The sequence below is a fragment of the Pholcus phalangioides genome, unplaced genomic scaffold (genome assembly GCF_987345545.1).
Source record: "Pholcus phalangioides strain wild (caught in Gottingen) unplaced genomic scaffold, Ppha-v1.0 ptg000028l_1, whole genome shotgun sequence".
Taxonomy (NCBI): domain Eukaryota; kingdom Metazoa; phylum Arthropoda; class Arachnida; order Araneae; family Pholcidae; genus Pholcus; species Pholcus phalangioides.
In genome coordinates this window covers 3,052,409-3,075,898 of record NW_028301618.1, presented here as the reverse complement: position 1 = coordinate 3,075,898, position 23,490 = coordinate 3,052,409, and the positions used below count along the sequence as shown (strand labels likewise).

At 44.1% G+C, this 23,490-nt stretch overlaps 1 protein-coding gene across 1 annotated transcript in view; it reads right to left on the bottom strand.

Moving 5' to 3' along the window:
• Positions 1-23,490, bottom strand: part of LOC149067765 (glypican-5-like) — a 93,164-nt gene that overhangs the window by 30,429 nt on the left and 39,245 nt on the right. Inside the window, exon 3 of the mRNA XM_089252007.1 lies at positions 3,020-3,717. Coding sequence (XP_089108133.1) covers positions 3,020-3,717 — 698 coding nt within the window. The remainder of the gene's footprint in view (positions 1-3,019; positions 3,718-23,490) is intronic.

The window sequence follows — 23,490 nt, the reverse complement described above, 5'->3', positions numbered from 1 at the left end:
GATGGTGGGGACGGGGTTTCCGATTTGCTTACAAGGGGGGGGGGGGGCTTTGGATGACGGTTACATCATCAACCACCCTTTATGAAAATATAAAATATTCTTGATGGCATCTTACTTACCCGGTGCGCCATATACGAGAAAAATCTTTCGCTAGTTTGTGGGCACGTGAACTAACATTCTACCTATTGACAAGTCCCCTACAGAGCCACTTTAATGATCTATAAATGTGTGGCGAGCCACTTACATGCTCTGGAACTGTGCCACGCATCACTCAAGTGATCCGTAATTATGCCGGGGATTACTTAAGTAATCTGGGAATGTTCCGCGGGTAACTTGAGTGATGTAGATCCCCATCGGGAGAGGGGGCACTTAAGTGCTCTAAAACTGAGCCACAGTTTACTCAAGGGATCTCTAAATGTGCCACGGATCGTTTAAGTGTTCTGGAACTGTGTCGGGGGTTTACTTCAGTGATCTTTGAATGTGCCATGGGCCTACTTCAGTGATCTGAAAATGTGCCATTGGCCTACTTCAGTGATCTGAAAATGTGCCACGGGCCACTTAAATTGCTCTGGAATTGTGCCACGACTCATTTAAGCAATCTGTAAATGTGCGCTTAGTTCATTTTTACGAAATTGGGTTTGAGGGAGCAAGCCACATCTGGTCCGCGGGTCAAGGGTTTACAATATATAGCTTAAAGGGTGGGCCGCAATTAATTACTTAGCGAAATTCTGAGTTCTTACCTTTTAAATAGCATTGAAATTAACAGAAATCGATTATAACCACATATAAAGGTATTTTCTTTCGAAATTTTAATTTTTTTTTTAAATATTTTTTTCGTCTGAGGGAGAGGCACATGAGCCCTCCCCATGCCCCCTTCCGCGTAGGTTTCTGATCCCACCAATATGTGTTAGGATTCGGAGGGACAGAGCTGATGACGAAATTTTGCTGACAAGGGGGGGGGGGGGGGGTGTCAGAGTTTTACTTACTTTTGCTGACGGGGGGAGGGGGGGGGGTCAAAAATGGATAAAAATTTGCTTACGTAATACTTGAACGATCCCTTGTACATTACATTTGTCTTGTGTTGGTTTTTCTTGTGTGGTGTTTTTCGTGAAGTCCAACGGAATGCGTCGCGGATTTCAGGGGGTCTGCGCTTTCAGATTTCATATAGGTATCCGCTACATTTAATTAATTCAGACACAATAAATCACCACCTTCCCTAAACTGACGCAAAATTCCTTCAAGAAAGTCCATACTGATGAACACCAATCCCATCCAGCTGCCGTAAACAACGCAACACGTACTCCTGACACATGCACGAATGTATAATATATTGAATCAACACATTCACACGCGCGTAAAGAGTAACACCACGTCTGGAACAAAACTTAATATTTTCACCATTCCTTAAATCTCTACAAAAAAAAACAAAAAACAAACAAACGAAAGTTGCTCCAGAGCCAAATGCTCCTCCGGGACCTTAGTATGAAAATTAACGGCAGTGACTGAGGGACCCTCAAAAGCAAAAGTAATTAGGGCCGAGATTCTCCTTCCTTCCTTCCCCCCCCCCTCCACCTTTTTTTTTACTCCCCATTTAGTCTCCGGTTCCATTAATTAACGCAGGGAAACGCAATTAGAATTCAAATAGGAGAGAAAAAAAAAAAGAGGGGGCATAAGAGTTGTCTGAGGAAACGCATTGTTCCGCTCTAGAAAACATCGGATAAATACGCATATGGAAAGACAATTCATTTTACAAAACAAAAGTATTTTTTTCAAGTAATTCCCTTTTTTTTTTGTTTCAATGCAAACATGTATACACTGTGTGTGCATTTTTTGGGTACTTAACGGGAAGGGGGGAAACTGTACATACACTGGTATGAACTTTTTCTCTCTCTTGTGTTAAAGAAAAGGGATAGTTAATGACCAAGGACATTTCTAACAATGGACAAATGATGTGTGAGGATAGTTTGAGAGGGGTTTTTTTTCCCCCTGTTGATAGTTATTCGTTGATGTCCTGCAATTAGATGAGCCGAAAATAAGCCCTCCCCCCCTCCCTTCTCCTTTATTTTTTTGTTATTTTCCAGGGAAAAGATGATTACGGATAAGAGTGATTACAAAGATTCATCAGCGCTGAAGCACAATGAGACGTTAAAAGAGGATTCGATAAATCGTGATGACACCCTTCAGAGAGCTCAATGAGACATGATGACACACTTCAGGGGATCCAATGAAACTTCTTAGCATACATAGTTGAGATATGGTGGCGTATTTTACACGATCGAATGTCTTAATGACGTCTTTCAGCACTGGATATGACACACGAATACTAAGATAAAATGAGATTAGATGACGCACTTCAGACTGAATGAGACTTGATGACACACTCCAGATATAATGAGACTGAACGACACACTATAGATTCAAGGAGACTTGATGATACATTTCAGATTGGATGAGACTGGATGACAAACTTCAGGTTGGATGACACACATATTGAATGAGAATTGACACATTTCAGATCAAATGAGACTAGATGACGCACTCCAGTTTAAATCAGGCTTGATGACATATTAAGGCAGGGCCGTCTTAAGAGTATCATGGGCCCCCGGGCCAATTGATTTTTCTGAGGCCCTACCAAACAACTTCTCGAAAATTTCAACCAGACCTCATTTTTGTGAGGCCCCTCTTCACCTGAGGTGCCCGGGTGGGCTGAAGAACAGAAATAAAATGTTCTTCGACCACCGAGCCTGAGGCGACAACCGGTAGATGGCGCCATTATTTCCGACCCTGCTCGATTAGTATCGAGTTTGTGTGCGGTGAAGTAGTAGTGCGATCGCTATACATAGCCAACCGCTGTTCATCTTTCGGTTGCTTTTTTCTAACCCATTAGACGTCGCTATGAACAAAAAAAAAAAATGGTTGAAGACCTCTAAGTTAAGGGAAATCTAAACAATTAAATTCTGGCAGGAAACGACGAAGAAATCCGGAATTTGCTACTACTAAAGAAAAAAAGAGAACTCACCCTCTTGGACAGTTCGGGCCCATTCTCCATGGCGAACATGATGGCTTCAGATATCTTCGTGTCCAGCATCCCGAGCACTTCCTCGATGTTGTACGAAGACACTAGACTGGAAGTCAGTCTTTCCAGAGAGTTGATGAAATCGATCAGCGGCTGGTCGAGCTCGGCCACGCTCGCCAGGCAGCCCCTGACGACGTTCAGGCAGTACCCGCTGCACGGCTTCGTGTTCACGTAGCCCTTGCAGTGGGCGCAGTACACGAGCCGCACCAGGCCGGAGACGCAGTCGTCGCCGAGCACCATGTGGTCCGTGGAATTGACAACCTCGATGGCCAGGACCAGAGAGTCCAGGACCGTCCTCGCCGTGCCGAAGGACTTGGTCAGGTGGGAAGCCAGCCTGTCGGGGATGTCCCCGAACGGAGAGATCTCCCTCTGGGTCTGGCGCAGGCACTCCTTGTACTCCTCGCTGAAGTCCTTGAGCTTGGGGTTGATCGAGTGGTGGTAGACCAGGGGGAACAGCTTGTCGAAGAACGACCGGGTCTTCGTCTCGAGGTCGACCGACGGCTCGCCGAGGATGTACGACGTCAGGTCAGCGTACAGCTGCGAGACGGGCTCGCGGGCCACCACGTTCATCTGCTTGTACACCTCGGAGAACAGGACCTCCGTGTTGTTCCTGGACGCCTCAATCATAGACAGGAAATTTTCTGGAAGGAAAACAAAAACAGGACACATTACCATCAATTTGCCGACTTTAACAATGTTTTTTTTTTTTCGTTTTATGAATAACGAGCCCGGTCAACAGCGACCGCGGACCACTAGTGTCAATGACGACGGCATCAGATCATTTTCTTGAAACTGAAAAACATGAAAATCATAATTGGTGATTCCGGGGTTCCAATGGGTATAGTTATAAACCCATCAAACACCCCCCCCCCCCTTTATCATTACTCTGCCGATTCATATAACAGTAGTGCTCTTTGCCATAACGGTTTATTTATATTCATCAAGTGGGTGAATACGTAGGTTCACCTAACACCCTAAAGGGGCTTCTTTATTTTTCAAAAGAAAACAATAACAAGCATAAACACACCGGCCCGGCCCGGCCCGGACTCGTGGATAGAAAAATTTACCAGGGGAATGTAATAACAATTCATTCACAATACAAATACAAATACAACGCCACAACAGGCAAAATGCCCAACGAGGTGGCTGATAAAAAGATGCCCATAAAAATATGGTTGTCATATGTTTCAAAAATACAGCAACCCAATTAAAAATGCCATTAACACAAATTACAAACAATATATACACACAATGAAGTGTAATTACGATTAAATGTGGGTAAATGCGACTAAATGTGTATATATGTACAATTTCATATTTACACTAATCATTACAACAAGACATCTACAGTACTATACCGAAACCGAAAAGAAAGCCAAAGGTAAGTCACCCATCATCAACATTCAAGTCACTCATCAGAGGCCAATATGGTGGTAAACCACCGTGTGTGTGTGTGTGAATTGAGTATACATTACACTTCTTCCAGAGAATCAAATAACCGACTTGCAGAATCACCTCGCCCCCCCCCCCCCCAAGAGCGCTATTCCTCCATCTCTATATTTAAAACTGAACGAATGTGTGACGACATTTTATATATAACGTTAGCTTCTCTTCCCCCCCCCCCATCATATTCTCACCAATCAATGTACGTTTTACGTTTACCTAAAACTTTGGCGACCCATCTCACAAAGGAATACCTTTTTAAGGGCACCCTCAGAGAGGGTCTTCGCGATTATGCGACGAAACACTTTCTGCTCCAGGGATGAGAAGAAAGTCCTCAGACACAATTAAGATGATTTCAAAAAAGGATTCTTCAGACATGGAAAAATCCATGGAACATGCAGAAAAGAAAGTTTCAATACCGAAATTAGTTCACTTTTTGACCACCAGGTGAAAAAGCGGCACTTTTCCAAGTTTCAATGAAATACATTCACCACAACGGGCATTACATAAGTCGGAATATAAAAGTACAACAGCGGTAAAAAGCGCCACTTTTTCACCTGTGGCCAAAAAGTAAACGAATTTTCTTTACCGAAACTTTTTTCCCCCAGCATGGCCCACATATGCCAGTGTTTCTCAACCGCCGGGCACTAACACTACTCACACCGGGCCGTGTGGGATTCGCTGTTTCATTTTCCGATCAATTTCTCGTTTGTCGTGTGTATATGACCGAGCTGAACTCACTTACGCGAGAGATTTACCGGGCCGCGGGCTTCCATAGGTTGAAAACCACTACCTGTACATGCACCTCGTACACACATTCCTCTCGGAATTTCCAACGAATCGGCACATGCTGGAATGTGCGTTCTGAGTGAATGTGTGGCCCCTAACGCAGGGGCGTAGCCAGAAATTTCGTTCGGGAGGGACCAAAGTAATAGAACAATAGATTTGGCCATCTTTTTCCTCTTTCTTCGGTCATTTTCTCACATTTCGGGGAGGGGACCTAGACCCCCAAGGTCTCCCGCTACGCCCTTGTCTTAACGTATCCATGTCGTAGAGTTGCGCTTGCTTCGTGTTCATGCTGCCACCTGTCTTCCATTTTTTAAAGTAAAGATGGAAATGCTTGAATTTTTCATGTTATGTCACTATCGTGTTTCTAGGTCTGCCTGCTCTCTGCGAAGAGACCCCTTAAAATGGGAACCGGCCTATAGAAGCTGGAAAACCGCAGAGAACCCAATTTCAGCCGACCACCACCACTGTGCCGTCAACGGGGGTTCGTACATGGATCCTCGGGACGAGAGTCCAGCACGACGACCGCACAGCGGTGGTTGAGAACCACTTGCGATATACCAAATTTCATCAAAACACCTCCATCAGAATGGGCGCTACATACGTCTGAGTATAGTGTCAGTTAATTTATAACCACCCTGTACAATTTACCGTGATTTTTCGGATACAAAGTAGGCTAATTTAGTTGTGGGCAATTAGTTATCAATCACAAAGTAATTTAAATGCTGCATATCAGAAGCCAAATAATTTAAATGCGGATTTTCATATGCAATTAAATTAAGATAACATAAATGTAGATTCTTTTGTAGATGCTAAACGTTGCAGATCTCTAGATACGAAAATGGACTGTTTTGTAAATTCAGCAGTTCTAGCAGTTCATTCCGGAGGGGAGAATACGTGTTTTCTTACACTAATATTTCTACTTAGCAATTGTGGAAATGTTGCCATTTGAAAATAAGCTCCTCAAACGTGTTCCAATCACGGGTTTTCCTCATTTCAGACCAGTTTGGAATCCTTAATCATACAGTACTCAGATGGCTTCGATTTCGTAAAAAGATCTGTATTTTGTGAAAAGCAGTTTACATTTTTTTGCAACTTTTTAAACTCAATTGAAATACGGCCTCCGATCATTTCCTTTCAGGAAACGGAAGGAGAGAGAGGATTTGAGTCACTATTTATCAAGCTCTTTATGAGCAAAAACCTTTAAAAGGACTTAATTATGCAATAACATACACTGCATCGCCATCACAAGGAAGGGAGATCCGTATTTAACGTAGTTCGTGACGCTTCACACAACGGAAGCTCTGAATAAGCTTAAAAAAAAAAACATGGGGGGGGGGGGGGTTGTTCCTAAATTCACGGCCCAAGCGTGAGGAATGGATGGTGGTACATACAATGAACCTAACGATATTCCTCGCAATTGCAGCGAAGTACCAGTAGGGGCGCAGACGAGGCAGCATGTATAAATTCACTTGCAAATTCACTTCGAACTCAAATGTACTACGGAAGGAGGTGCCGTAAACTTTCTAAGCATTTAAAAGAGTACGAATATCTCCTACGCATTTTAGTACGTAGTATGCCTTCTTACACATTCGAGGGAAACGCATGCTTTCTATGTGTTTCTAGTGATGTTCTATGTGTTTCTCATACACATTTCTAGGGGGTAAGAAAGCCTCGTACGCATTTCCAGAGGTAAGCAAGCTCCTAATGCTTTTCTAAGGGGAAAACGAGCCCCGTACGCATTTTTAGGGGGAAAAGCATGCGTCGATCATGCATTTCTAGGGTAAAGCAAGCTCCCAACTCATTTCTGGGGGATAAGTGTGTTGTCGATGCATTTCTAGGGGGGTAAGCAATCGTCGTACGCATTTCTACGAGTAGTCACGTTTTCAACACATTTCCAAGGGGTAAGCGTTTTCCGCATTTCGAGTGGGTAAGCAAGCCTCGGAAGCATTTCAAGTAAGTATAAGCATATGCATTTCTAGTGGGCAAGCATCAGCAAGATATTACATAGAACGTGCAGTGGCGTGGGCCGCCAACGGGCCACGAGCCCAGGGTCGAGTGAAACAAGGTTCTCCAAATTATTAAAAGACTTATTTATACGTAAGGATGTAACTAAGGTGTGTGTATGAGAGTGGGGGGGGGGGGGGGAAGCAAACTCGATAATTTTATAACAGTAATTTTTGCTCCCTCCTAAAATTCATCGCCCCCCTCAAGTTTGCCGCACGACGCCCACTTTGCGTTCCCCCTCCACATCTAATTCCGGCCCTGCGTCTACGCAATCCTCTTCATGCTATGGAAGAGGCTGATAAGGTCTTATCCTGGAGGGCCCGACGTTAATGCCATATAAATTGGTTTTTTTTTTTCCACACCATAAAATGACCATGGAGTGTGCTTATAAAAAATCCCGAAGTTTCGCCAAAGAGCCAGCAAGAGGATCTCAGCTCCATATGTGTGTCCACTGCTAAAACATCAGTTGGACCCGGATTTGACACCATTTGATTTTGGGCAATCCTGACGTTAAATCGGGGTGATATATAACGGGGGTTCGACTATATCCATGGTTCTTCCATTGCAGTTCAATCCTTCTCTCGTATACAGAAAAGAGACAAAAAAAAAGCCTTCTTAAGGAGTTGTATCCATTCATAAGCTGTCCGTTCCTACTAATATTGACAAATGAAAGGACGCACACACACACACACCTTCCACCCCTGCTGCATTATCATTATTCAAGTGAGGATTCCACCTCGGATTCCTCACCTTCAGAGAAAAATAAACCAGTTCCTTCACATCCACTAAATACTGACCAGAGAAAGAATCTGTGAGGACCATCCATGTCATGGGGATGGATGGGAAAGCGGGGACCCCAAAACCGCTCCACACACAGAAAATACCTCGAAAACATGTTTATTTCCAACATTTTTTTTTTTTTTATCATGGCCTCTTTTGTCCGTAAACACCTGTGTGCGACCATACCTTTACCAGGTAATACGGGGGTTGGGTACTACTACTAAGACCAATGGTATGCACAGAAACACCATTCATTTCATAAATCTCTTTTGTATCTCTTGTGTACCGTTGGGCAGGGCAAAGCCCAACGTCGAAATAAAGGCTCTATGCCACCGCCTTGAACAAGGCCACATACAAGAAACACCACCGCCCCCCCCCACCTCTAAAAACCAAAGGTACGGGAGAAATATTCCAGATATTCCACGGGCACAATGAACAAGGTCATTCCTTTTTTTACTATCGGTAGATGGCGAGGTAGTTCACTTTATTGCCATAAGTCATGGGAAACTTTTTTTCAAATTTCCATAAAAATACTTGATGAAATATTCTGAAATTTTGGTCATGTAAACCCTATGCTTATACTCACAATTTCCAGTGAAAATTTAGAAGGAAAAAAAAACATGTTTTTGATCTTCAGAAAAAGCTGCAATTTGTGATTTCCACAAATATCGTACTTGCTATTTTCAATGTTTGTGTGCATTTTCGTGAAAATTGCACGTGTTTTCACAAAGATGTGAATGGTTTTTTTTTTCTTATTTTTCACCGCACGTTTTTCGCTAATAGCTTGCGAAAGTCTTCAGCCAAATTCTACCAAAATTACAGAAAATTTCACAACATAAATAATTGCACGAATAGTTTCATTTCAAATTACAGTACAATGTGTGCAATTTTTTTTTTTGTAACTTTCGTGGAATTTCGTTGAAAACTTTTGCATGATATAAAAGCAAAAAACGTGCGGTGAAAAATAACAAGAAACATTCACATCTTCGTGAAAATCCGTGCAATTTTCACGAAAATCACAAACATTCACAAAATACGGTGGAACCTTCCTTAACGGACACTTTTCTGATCCTCAGTCCCGTGAAATAGGACTTTAATGTATTTCACTCCCCCGTTAGTAGACACTCTCGATATAGCGGACAGTAAAATCAGGCAAAACTCCAAATTTTTTTTTTCCTTCCAAATTTTTTAATCTGTGAATTTTTGTTTATAAATCGGGAATTTATCATACTCAACGGTGATTATGTATAATCCCAAGTTCGTATTGGTAAACATGATATTCGTTGATTAATTACTTAGTTAACTGGACATAACTATGGTCTAGGATGCTTATTCCGAATGGTAATGTTGGATTTGTTTGCACATGTTGATACGTTTGAAGAAAGTAAACATAACTGCTGATGTTATGAACGTTTACTTCTTCACACTTATTTTAATTTGTATTGCAAAATATGTGTAGTCATTGGCGTACACAGGGGGGGGGGAGTTTAGGGGGTTCTAACCCTCCCCCCACGCCGAGATTATTATGAGTGTTATTTTGCCGGAAAAAACGTAACCCCCGGGAAGAAAAAGAAATTTAAGCACCCCCCCCCCCCCCCCCACGAGAAAATTCTGCGTACGCCTGTGTGTGTAGTGCACGTATCATGTACGGGAAAAAGTGATTTAATAAAGAGAAGAGAAAGGGTAAATTTTTCTATATTTATCACTTTCCAACTTTATTCAGGAATTGTGCAAAATCGCCGGTAAGGGGTCATTCAGCATCGGGGGGGGGGGGGGGGGGGGTCGGATTCGCTGACTTTTGATGACACGGGGGGAGGGGGAGTTTGAAGGTTGCTTACGTCATCAACCACCCCTTTTTTGAAGATATGAAATATTCTAAGCTGCTGACAGGAGGGGGGGGGGGGGGTTGTCAGTGTTTTTTGCTGGCAGTGGGGCCCGGGGGTTTCAAAAATGGCTGAAAATCTGCTTACGTAATACTTGAGAATGGCCCCTACAGTGAAACTTTCTTTATCGGGACAATTGATGATTATGCAAAACCACTGGTGCATCATTTTTACACACACAGTAACATAAAGGAACCAATTGCGACCGAAGCCAAATGTTGTATAAATAAGGTTGCACTGTATATCGTACCTCCCTAATAGCGGACACTCCTCATTAGGGGACAAAAGTTCCATGGGTGTCTGTTATTGAGAGGTTCTACTGTATTGCGATTTTCAAAGTAACGAATAACTTGCAGCTTTTTTTGTCACAAAACAATTTGTCGATCAAAAGCAGTTTTTTTTTTAAATTTAATCTTTTGTCAGTTCCTTTAAATGCACAGGAAACTAAATTTTCGCGGGAAATTGTCAGCACAAAGCGTAGGGTTTGCGCGACAGAAATCTCAGAATTCATTATCGAGTATTCTTATAGAAATTAGAGAGAATTTGGGACATTTTCTCGAAAGGAGAGAGACTTATGGCTACATAGTGTATATGTTACTGCCAAAGCTCGAAATCGTTAAATATTGACCCCGGCCAATATCCAAAATCCGTAAATTAGCCGGCCAGTTCGTGAAGTGGCCGGTGATTCCTGGCCAACGTCCGACAACAAAAGACATGATTCGGGATCATCGGAAAGTTCGCGTATTTTTTTCGAAATAATTATGTCCGCGATAGCTATGGCAACCCATCAAACCGCAGTCACAATGCAGTAATCATTTTCCCCCCTCCAAAATTTGACAGAAAAAAACTTTATTTTTACAGTTGCTTTCCTCTGCAATTTCTCTTATATATACAGCTGCTATATATAGGCATGTATCACACGTTGGCGATTTAAAAAAAAATGGGTTTCGCTCCTATAGGGCAGTCTTGCCAGGGATCACCGGCCACTTTCGCGAAATGGCTAGCCGAAGTCCGAATCATTTCTGAAATTTGGACTTTGGCGAAAATTCCTGGCCAATTCGCGAATTGGCCCCCACTTCGGCAGTACATATATACTCAGGTCACTCCAGTCCAATTGCCAACTCATCTTCATTACGACCGCCGTGAGACAGGTTAGTTTTACCCTACTGTTGACAGGCTGGGCTTTCCAGATCGGTACAATGGGGTGAGACTTGGTGCACTAAGCCCAGCTGGGGTCAGCGCTTTAGCTCTGCAGCTATAGCTAAAAACCACACGACGGACATTAAGGGGGCGGCACCTCCTCATGGAATCTCTCTCCACCTGCAATCGACTCGGGCATTATTTCCGTTCGGCCCTGCCAGAGAATGTGCTGAGCAGGTTCGGTGGCGTCTGATCACCAGAATAATTACCGTATTGGTTGTAATAATACCGCAGGGTTGGGTCGGAGTAAGTACGATGAGCTTTATCGCGATAAGTTGTCTTTCAAGATGTCTCCACATCAGCCTTTTTTTTTTCGATAAACGACGACACACACACAGGAAATCCGTTAATTCCATCCAATTGCCTGGAATTGGGAAGAGGACCCTTCACCAATAAAGTAACCACGAACGAATGTTCTAGAAAGAAAAGCCACAATTCCCTATAATAATGGCTTTTATTTGGGAAGCCCCAAGTTCAACTAATTCTCCAATACTGCATAAGTCTCTCGTGATGAAAGTCGATCGAGTCTAATTCGGACAACGTCCCCACTGCCCGCCACATAGATAGATGGATGAAGTGATATGTGCATGCTGGGCCACACTTACGCAGACAAGAGGGAAACTCCCGTACAAAACAAATCATGAATTCAGGCCCGTGACTAGGGTCAAAAGATGTTCAGTCAGGGCCGTTTAAGAGCACCAAGGAACGGCCTCTGGGCGAAGTGATTTTTTCCGATGCCTTTACTTGGCTGGAAATGCCCGCCTACCAATTTGCACGCTTACTCTCGCAATGTTTAACCATATTTTATTTTCATGAGGCCCACTCAGCACTCGAGGGCCCCCGGGCCATGCCCGATAGAGCAAAGACGGCACTGTGATTTAAAGCCAGTCCTTAAATATTCCGCTTAAATTTGGATCCGAGATAGAATTGAAAGGCTGAGTGGGGGAGGCATGATGTCAATTCATATATATGACTATACATTATATCAGTCGGCTTCACCATTGACACTGGGGGAGGGTCCCCCCGTATCTCCACTCGCCCGTGTGGAAATAGGGCCCAAACGCTGGGCTTGCTAGCTCTGGGGACAACCCACGCGATCAATATTCATTTTTTTCAAAATTATAAATTCACTCAGATTGGGATCCAGGGTAGTCTTAAGACCATCCCAAGAAAAATTATTTTCTGTGAGCCCCAACCAGGGTAAAAATATCTGTCTACCAATTCGCACACTTTCGAAAAATCGTAACCAGATCTCATTATCACGAGGGTCCCTGGCTTTAGCTGGTGTTCCAGCAGGTGCTGCCCCGGCCGTCCAGAGTATAACTTGTATAACTAGTTTTCCGTGGGCTCCATTCGTGGCCTGCAGGCGATGTGCGTCTGCCCATGTTCCCCCCATATCTATGTATTTAATGTGTCATTTCATGTACAGTAAATGGGGGAAGTGTGGATGCGGGGGAGTCCTGCTGCTGTTGGTTGGTTGGTTGGGGGCTGTCTGGCCTGGTGCGGGCGGTTCGCCGGTCTTGGATGATGTTGGAATTTCCAACGTGGCCCACGTCTCCTGAGACGAACCAGCTTATACAGTATATCCTGGGGAACAGAGTGGGGGGGGGGGTCACGGTTGGTCTGGAGGCCATGTCCAGGGGTGGGGGGGGGGCGCCAATGCGTTAGGACGACATTGTTGGAATCAGCCCCCCCCCCCCCCTCCCGGGTCTGGACCAGAAACGGGAGCTAGACGAGAAATATCTTGAAGGAAAAGAAATATCAATTGCACGGGGTTGAAGGTTTTTCTTGTCCCTTTCAGGCCCATCTATATATTTGTAAAAAATATTGCATGTCGTTAATACGAAAGTTCAATAAAAATGTGGGGGGGGGGGGGGGGGAAGGAGACCCTTGTTCGATCGTAGCCCTAGGGGTCCGGTGTCCTGTCCTTTCACGCCGCTACTACAACATGCAGATCCTCACTCACATCATAAACGATCTGCCAGGCCTCAAAACTGTGTCTCGGCGGAAAGTCACGTGATCCATCCCAGCAGAAAAACTGCGTCAGCTGGCACGAAAATGACGTCACAATGAATCCAATTTTTTTTTCACCCACCGTGGCCACCAGAACAACCCGTTTATCGCGTAACGAAAAAATCGCCAAATAATAACAACAAAAAAAAGAAAAAAAAGATGGCGACCGACCTACAACCAGATACACGCCCACAATGAGTGAGGATGAGAGAGAGAAAAATATGGATCCTGTTTGAGGATGAGTCATCCCAAAATTTACGACCAAACGGTTCCCATTCAAGGGAAGAATGAATGAATGGTCAGTCGGCCAAGTCCCGTGTCAGGCAGATCACTGTGATCACCATCTGGGAGAGAGAGACAGTTTTATTATACAAAGGGGAAATTATTATTTGGCCGTGAAAGAGGGGTGGCCGCATCTGAGGGGCATCCGTAAAGAGAGGTTTAACTGTAATTATGCAAATTGAGTGCGAAAGACACCTTGGACGAATTCCGCGTGTCTTGAATAATTTTTTCGCTCTTCGGCAATTAATCTTAACTCACGTCCCCCCCCCCCCCACTAAACGCCGCTCCAAATAATCAGCACCATGCTCTTTTGCTGCCAAATACGCACCAAAAAATCTTTCTGGTTAGCAAATCTCTTCAACGCCTTCAGCGCCAGCGGTACTCAACCTCGGCCCACTCCGTCCTTAAATGATCATCCTGCAGTAGGGCCCCTAGGCTGGGATGTTAGGTGGGGCCCAGAAGAGCTTTTTCACGGGGCCACGTTAAGTAAATTTATAGTGTGAAAAAAAAAATCGTAGTGGGCCTAGATTACCCCGTCAGCCCCACCGACCTTATCCAAAAACTGTTCGTTTGCTAAATAATTAATAATTTACTGAAAAAATCGATAAGTAAAAACTGGTTTCTTGTGGAGGGAAGATGTGGGGGGGGGGGGGAGCTGTGGGCGCAAAAGAAGGTCATGAAACAGTAGTCAACACTGGATATGGGGGGGGGGAAGTTAACAATTTGAGTTTTGCAAAAAAAAAAATTTTATGTCAGTTCGAGTCATCTCTATGAGACAGAGCTAGTCTCCCATCATGGTGGGGGTGGATAGGGCTCCAGCCAGGAGCGATTATCAATTCTCCCCCCCCCCCCCCCCCCACCACACTAAAAATTTTCTTCAGTAGAGCATTTCATTTTTGACTTGGTATCAGAAGAGCACCATTTATGACCCAGCATCAGCGGAAGAGTACTATTCATATGACCCAGAACAGCAGAATGCCATTTATGGAACAAGCCATGACATAAGACTTCCGTGGACAACGCAGGAATCTTGGAGGGGGGGGGCGCTCTTGCAAATAGGGTGATAGCTGTTTTATGAGTCAATGCAGTGACTGCTCTCTGACATGAGGGAGGACCCGAGACCACTGATGCCGTCTTAACGCGTAGGTATCATGGCCCTCAAATGCAGAAGGGGGCCACACAAAAATAGGATAAGTTTAAAATTCTCAATAAAAAGCATATGAATTGATAAGAATGCATTTCTAGCCAGGTATGGGGGGGGGGGCCCTCAGAAAAATCAAGGTTGCCCGTGGGGAGGAGGTCCACAATGCTCTTAAGACGGCCCTGATCAATGCAGTTACTAGATCATACGACTGGGCTCAAAGATGTGTGTACGAAGTACGAAAGCCTGGATAACCAAGCGGAGATCAAAATGTAGTTCGGGGAAAAAAATTCACATTCCTCTGTGGGGGAATCGAACCATCTCGCTGTCCGGGGGAGTGTTCTAACCACTAAACTACAGAGGACAAACATTTTCATTCCTAAAGCCGGTTTTCCTAGGAGCAGGTTTTCTATGGTGCGCGCAGCGTGAAACCGCTAGTTGGTCAAAAAACCTGAATTTCAAGATTTTAACCAATCAGCGTTTTCGCGCTGCACCCGGCGCTGAAATTCTACTTCTAGGAAAAAAACCCGGCTTTAGAGCATATGTATGAATGCTGAACAGGACTGGGCATAGACAGCCTCCCCAGATGGCGACATATAGAGAGAAACGATGTTTGGTTAGTCAGGGAAGATATGTTTTATTTTTAGCCTCCCCCACCCCCCTCCGAGCAAATTTCCCACTTGCCCATTTAGGAGTCACGTACCTGTATATCATCTTGACGACCATTGGCATCCGCAAAGTGGGGGGGGGGGGGTTCGGCGTTCTAACCCCCCCCCCCAGCCGAGATTAGTGTTATTTTCCAGGAAAAAAACGTAAAACCTTCCCCCCTTGAGAAAATTCTGGGTACGCCTATGTCGACAACTCCGATATGTACTCAAATCATAATAATATGATCTAGGGCTAAGACAAAGATCTCGGACTAGGAGCCAAGCTGCAGGATATTGGGGGGGGGGGGGAGAGAACCACGGCTACAGTTTAAACCGCTACAAAAATTGATTTGGAAAAAACGGTTCCCATTCACCATTCCAAGAATGAATGAATGGTCAGTCGGCCATGTCCCGAGGCAGATCACCGTGATCACCATGTGGGAGAGACTCTTCAGTGATCGATATTTTCAAAGAAAATCAACATAAGGGTGCCCAAATAAAACTTCTGGCTTATTAGGGTGGCCCACTCAAGGCTGGAGGGAAGGTGACTACGCCAATCACCACCGTGAAACCCATTTAAAAAAAAAAATCGATACGGTCTCCTAAAGGATTTCTCATCCCACCCACGTCCGGAAGAAAACTCGTTAAAAGATATAATACAGTAAAACCTCTCTTTCGCGGGCACCGGCGGGACAAAAAATTCGATCGTAAAAGACGGGTGACCGTTAATCAGGGTTAACTTTACCCTTAACTCACCCCCCCCCCCCCCCAAACCCCGCTCCAAATAATCAGCATCATGCTCTTTTGCTCCCAAAAATACGCACCAAAAAAACCTTTCCAAAAATCTTCGCAATCGTCACCAAGCGAGTTCGTAACTGCCAACATGGATGAAAATGGCGGACTCATGGCACTATCTACATGACAGGTACCTTATCTATATAAAAAATAACCAATTTCATAAGAAATAGCACAAATAAAGCAAGAAAAAAAAATTTCTTCTGAGGAAAAGACTCCTTTTCTCATGAATATAAAGTGGAAAAGATAATCACCACCTGGATTCGGCTCGTACATAGCGTTCTTTTCTCTCTACAGAGAACAATAGGCGGCGCTTTTACTTTTTCCAAGACAGGAAAAAAAAAACAAGCTATGCCTTCCATTGATATCAGCTGATCCAACATGAAAAGCCCGATAATGTTGATCACCATTATGCATGCGCATTTACATACAGTTCTCTAGCTCTGTGACATTACTTCTTTCCACATTTTTTTATTCAGTTGTACCAGGCTGTTATCATTCCTCCGCATTTTCCGAGATGGCGCTGTCAAAAAAAAAAAACCACCTCATCCGCAATGAATGTATTTATTCTTATAAAGAAACTTAATCTGCATCGTTTTAGGCTTTTTAATGCTATCTGGAGCACGAGGTTTCGATTTCATCTGGCTTTTCTTCTAGGCTTCAACCAAGATCAATGGTATATACCAGACCAGAGAGGAGAGACCGGTAAAACGTGACCTACTCCTAATAACACAGCTCCCTACTTCATTCACTCACCTTGTGACGTTGGTTGGTGACATTGACACACTAAAATAACGCTCTCGGTGATTATATTTACGTGGGCGTTATTCAGAGGCGGGGTCCCTGACTCTATCTTTAATTGCAGCCACCGCTTAAAGAAAACCTAAAATTGAAGGCGCAGGACGGACGGGGGGGGGGCTGTTACTAGAAACCAAAGTGCCACCTCATAGGAATCAAACCTTCACAGCCCCACATACCCAATCCAAGCCTCGTATGCATTTCTAACGAATAAGGATGCCTTTCAAGGGGGAAGGGGGGTGCACTTGATTTTTCACCGCATTTCTAGTGACGCGTTCAGGGAACGCGAGTGGCTCGTGCATTTCAAGGAATACAAATACAAATACAACGCCACAACAGGCAAACTGCCCAACGAGGTGGCTGACTTAAGAACATCATGGATCCCCGAGCCCCTACCTACTACTGCTACACCACACATGCACCCCCCCCTCGCGGAACCCCCCCAACGAATCGGTACATGCGGGAATGTGCGTGTACGTGTAGTGCAACCTGACGTAAAGTTTGTTTCTTTGTAATGCTTGTTATGTGTAGTGCTGTCATCTGCCCCCAGTTACTAACTATGAGTGAAGTGTTATGTTTGAATGATTTACTGTTGTAGGACTGTTGCTCTCTATGGCGAGACTTTAACGGGGAGATCGGCTCGCATTTGCGCCTTGAAGTTGGGAACCACAGAAAACCAACTTCAGCCGACCACCGTAAGCAAGACTCGTACGAATTTCTAGGCGGATGTAAATTTTTCCTACAGACAAACCCGACCGAGGCCTCTCGCTCTGTTTACAGGAGAGATGCAAGCAGTGACATGCTTACATGGTTTCTACAAAATTTCTAATGACACTTTAGACTTCTTCTACATACTTCAAGAGATGGGCAAGCAGCCTCCTATGCATGTCTGGCGATAAGCAAGCCTCCAACGCATTTCCGGAGGGTACATGTACTTTCTACACACATTCTCAGCTGCATATGAGATATCTATGCATTTCAAAAGGGACGAACAAACCTCGCACGCATTTCCAAGGAGAGAACGTACGTTTCTCACAAACTTTCTAGTGACAACGTTATCCTTCTGCGTATTTCAAGGTTTTAGCAAGCCTCGTACGCATTACAAGGGACGAGCAGACGCATTTCTTGGGAAAGGTATATGCATTCTCATTTGCATTTCAAGAGTACGCTACACATGCCTCTTACCAGAGGGGGAGCAGGGAGAGCGATTGCTCCCCCATCAAAATTTTTCCTACATTGGCGCCTATTCTCCCGAATGTCTTGATCTCCAAAACAATTGGATTAAAAAAAATTAAATTTTTCGTTTCTACCTCCATTGACTAAAATTATGAGTGAGGAAAAAAAAAATCTCCTTTATACACGCGCCTCTTGCAAGTTTCACAGTGATTGGGTTCGTACTAGTCATTTGAGAGAAGAGAAAAAAAATGGAGGTTTTCTTGACCATTTTTGAAATTGCTCTCAAGCTCTTCATCTGAAAGCATGTTCAGAGCAGCCCCTGCTCCCGCCTTTATTGAAGAGCAAAAATTATTGGCGGTTTCTTGCTTTAACTTTTTTTTTGCCCCGCTATTGGTCGTTCTCAGTAAAGAGGTCCTAGAAATACCTTTCATAGTTGCCTCAGTTTCGAGGATATGGCGTTCACCAAATGCTCGTGCTATTGCGAAGAGCCACCAAGAGCTTTGATCAAGGCACCTTTTGAAAAAATTAGGCGCGGGAACCTATTTTGGAGAGACCACTGAACCTATGAAATAATAGCTAAGATTCAAGCTCCAAGTATCGTCTTTTCTTTTCGGTGCCTTAGATAGAGCTTGAGCTCCTAGACATACCACCTTATGTATAGGAGACTTGAAGAAGCTTCGGTACTCCTTAAGAAAATGCGGGATGCTCAGTTAGACAGTCAGCCCCCCCCCCCTGTTTAGAGTCCAGAGGTTCTCAAACTGTAACACCTAATACGCCTCAGACATACTTAAATACATTATACAAAAACAACGCCACAACAGGCAAAATGCCCAACGAGGTGGCTGAGACACATGCACTACCAATTCGTTTGAAATTCTCAACCAGTGGTTCCCAGACCTTTTTGGACCAAAAAACGGCGCCTTTCTGAATTTTGCTCCCCTCCCCCACCTCCAAAACCTGGCTACGCCACTGCTTCTTACACGTTCGATATCCATCGTTGCACAGTGAAGCGAGCAAACTCGAAAATCATAAATACGTTTGGGGCCCACACACACATTCCGGCAGGTACTGTACCAATTCGTTAGCAATTCCCCCAGAGTAATGCTTACGAGGTGCATGCATGGTTAAGTAGTAGTGATTTTAGTCGAAAAGGGCATCTAACAACCCAACTCCCACCTACAGGTGGCGCTACATCGAACTAAAATCTTTGTTTACAACTCTATATTCTCCAGAACATTACACTCCGTGGAAGTAGATACCATACATTTTTGATTAACAGAGCTAATTGAACGTTCTTAAATGGCGGCAGAACGCTATCATCATCATCATCATCCTGCGTCTTACGATGTTCGATCCGAAAACTTATCGTCGACGTTTCCGTAAAACGAGGAAGAGAATGAAAAAAAAAAAAAAAAGAATGGATACATTATCTCTCGTAGGAAATTGATGACGTCCTCTAAAATAAACGAGAGGAAAAAAAAATGAGTGATTAATGGCTGCTAAATATGTACAAATCCGTCATCGAATCAATCAGATTTGATTACTGGAAATGACTTGGAGGACGGGTGGGAAAGGAATTCACATTATCGCCTGTAACATTGATTAGGCGAACCTTGAGAAGGAAGAAAGACACGTCGAATATCAATCAGATACGGACGAATCATTTCACGCGTGGACAGACGTTTCCGACACGCGTCTGAGGTGCGACCACGTGCTATCGAAAAACTCGTGACGTCACAAAAATTGACTATTTATTTTGCTATAGCGGGTCGCCATGGTAATATAATGATGCCAGACTTATTGTCGTCGACCATTCATCGACCTTGAACGACATACAGAGCGAAAAATAGAAATGCCTCCTGAAAAAGAATATTCTTCATCCACGCGATCAGTAGCGATTTGTAGAGTTTAAGAGGAAAGATGCAAATTTGTTGAGTTCTCCGATTAGAGGCCACTGTTGTAGATGGATTTTTTCCGCAGTGTGTTTGTTCGAGATGGCTGAGTCATGGGAACCACCAAGATGTCGAACAACCTACTGCCCCACGTTTTTTTTTTCCTTTTCAACCCCGGCCGGCAACAGCCGATCGGAAGGCTGAATCTATGTTTATATGTGTGGGTGAATTTTCTATAGTCTGTTCGAGAGGGGACACCAGGTGAATCGAAGCAAAATCATTCGGGATAATGAGCACGTCATAACCAATTGTAGAAAATCATTCGGAGAAACGTACATTGCTTTACCAGTACTAAGTATACAATCCTGAAAATCAGTTGGAACACGACGTAACCAGTGCCGGGTATTCAATATAGAAAATCATTCAGAAAAACGGACAAGACGTAATCAGCACATGGTATTCAATCCAAAAAAAATCGATTCGGGATAACGGTTACGACGTTACCAGGTATAACAATCCAGAAAACCATTACGTAGCGCGGGACAAATCCCAGGCGCCAGGGTTCTGCATGACGACTAAAAGATTGGTATTGGCACCTAAAATTTTTCTTGTGTAGTTACTAAATGCAGGCTGAGAGCAGCACAAAATGTTTAGAATTTACAACAGCATATCTGCCAACATCTGTCAAAAGAAGCATTATTTTGGACCTCCTCCTTCGTGTAAAAAAAATTTTTGCCGCCTAGATTTTTTTCCCTGATTTGTCCAGCCCTGGTAACTAGGCATTAAAGCCGGAAAACCATTCGCGGAAACGATCAATTTTGACGTCCACTCCTGGACACGACGTAACTATTCAATCCGGAAAATCATTCGGGATCGGGGATAACGGACACTGCGTAACCAGTACCAGATATGCAATAAAGAAAATCATTTGGGGGAAAAGGACAAAACATAATCAGCACCAGGTATTCAATCCAGCGCCCGTGTGCAGTGGCGGTAAGATACTTGCCTATCACCGTGAAGGTTGCTATTAGGGCCCCAGGTTCAAACCCGAGGGAGGATATAGATAAGATATTTTCTCCTAGTGAAGCTTGAGGAACCACCGACAGACAGCGCCTTCATTTCCAACTCTACTTAATGGCAGTAAATTGCAACATAGAGATATGGATGACAAGAGTTAGTGTTTGGTGAAGTAGGCATTCAATCCAGAAAAAATCATTCAGGATAATGGACATGACGCAACCATTGTCAATTATCCAATCTAGTGCTCATTGAAATACCTGGCTGATTTATCCACTGGCTTTGAGTGCAAGTGTGTGATGTCAGTATTATTCGATATATCCAATTCAATTGCTGTTCCCTATCCTTTTTTTCTTTTGATTATTAGACGTCACTTGGAGTGGCAAAACCAGTTTTTTTGTTCAAAAATGGAGGACGGCGAGTCTTGTCTAGGCGGCTTGATTCAATCCAGATATTCATTCGGGATGACGAACATGACGTAACCAGGTATTCAATCCAGATATTCATTCGGGATGACGTAACCAGGTATTCAATCCAGATATTCATTCGGGATGACGTAACCAGGTATTCAATCCAGATATTCATTCGGGATGACGTAACCAGGTATTCAATCCAGATATTCATTCGGGATGACGTAACCAGGTATTCAATCCAGATATTCATTCGGGATGACGTAACCAGGTATTCAATCCAGATATTCATTCGAGATGACGGACATGACGTAACCAGTATCTGGTATTCCATCCAGAAAATCATTGGGGGATATAATTTCCGCATCGAATTCCAGTCGTCAGATAACCTGAGACCCGATGGATTGAAACACACGAATCCATCGTTCATCTCCGATAGAGAGAAGGTTCATCATCGCCCAAAAGACACAACGGGAGGTTTTTCCCACACACAAAAGATCGGGTGGGAAGGTGGGGGGGGGGGGAGACTCGTACCTCCTCACCACACTCTCATACTAGATCCAATCCGTCACTGTCAGGACCTGAGCCCACCTCCGCCACTGAAGGAGAAGATGGCGTAAGGAGCGAAGTGTTCCACAAGACATTAATAACCTCGGTTACTTTTCTCTTTACTTTTTCTTCTTTTTTTCAGCTACTTTTCTCCAAAGATCTTTTCACTCTTCTTCTCCTAATGTCTCTTCCGAGATTCCCTCTTCCTCTCTTATAGTGAGAAAGCAGTAGGGAAAATGCCATTTCTCTCCTCGGAGCAAGAAATTACGTTTATGAACCGATGAAAGTAGCGAGAGAAACAGTTGATGAAGCTCCATCTTTCCTCCTCCACGAGCTCCTCAAGAAGGTTTTTCCCTGCTCCTCATTGAGAGAAATTTCATTTTCGAAGCGGCATTAAAAGGTTCGCAAAGTATGGATTTTCACATCAAGAGAGAAAGATCCGAGTCGGGCTCCACTGGATATCAGAGAAACGCTGCTCACATACAATAGAGATTAATATCTCCTTCTGGTAGTAGGTGATAATGATTCAGATCAAGCTCGGCGCTACACACACACATGGGAACCAAAAAACCTAGTGACGTCACCAACAAACCGAAATAATGTGTCGAGGAGCTCCATGGAACCAGGAGGTACGAACATCGAACCACCACCCCCATCCCATACAACACTAGAAACATATCGAATTACACCCGCCCTCACCTGTTTAGGGGTAGTCCCTCACGCGTAACTCTCCCGTGCTGGACTGTTATTAACAATCGCGCATCTGTTGTCGCTGTGGAAGTAATCGAAAACTCCACCAACATTCGATTCCTCCATTTATTAGAGTCCAATACGGCGACCACCGAACGGTGTTTCTACGAGAAGAGACAAAACGCGCAAAAACGTCAAATTTCCCGACAACAGATGGCGATGTGAAGATGGAGAGATTTGTCATCCGAGGTCACTGACACAACGGGGATAATCAAAGCGAGGACTTTCGCCAAGTTATGGATTCCACCATGTCTTGATCTTACTTGACACTTCCGAGGTGAACGATGAGGTGTTCCCGCGTCGTCACTAGCCTCTCTCTCTACCAATCTTAGAGGAATAATTAACGCCCCCCAGTGTTTGTCAGTGGATGTAGTTTAGAGGAAACAAGAAAGAGGATTAATTTGAGCGGATTTATCCGAGAGAGTAGATGTCGATTTCTGAGCGCATCTGGAACAACTCCGATAATCTTCCGTCCACGTTTCTGCAGCGATCCCGTAACAGGAGTCCCCTGATAGCTAATTAAAATACAGTACCGATAATCCAACCCCCCCCCCCCGGCCGGATAACCCAAATAAGCCGGATATCCAACCGTGCCCAGATGACCAGCATCGACATTCGATATCCAATCTCAACCACCGATCGAATTCCGATCAAAAACCTCCTAAAACTTCGTATCTTACACGCAAAACTGATAGAGGGCGTTGTATTATAAGCCTGTGATCGAGAGTTTAATCAATCCGTGTAACACCAGACCTTTGACCGAAAGAGGCTATATGCTCTGCCATAAAAACTGCTATTGAAGAGCGAATGGGCGGCTGGGTCCTGGCGTTTTTTGCTGGAAGAGC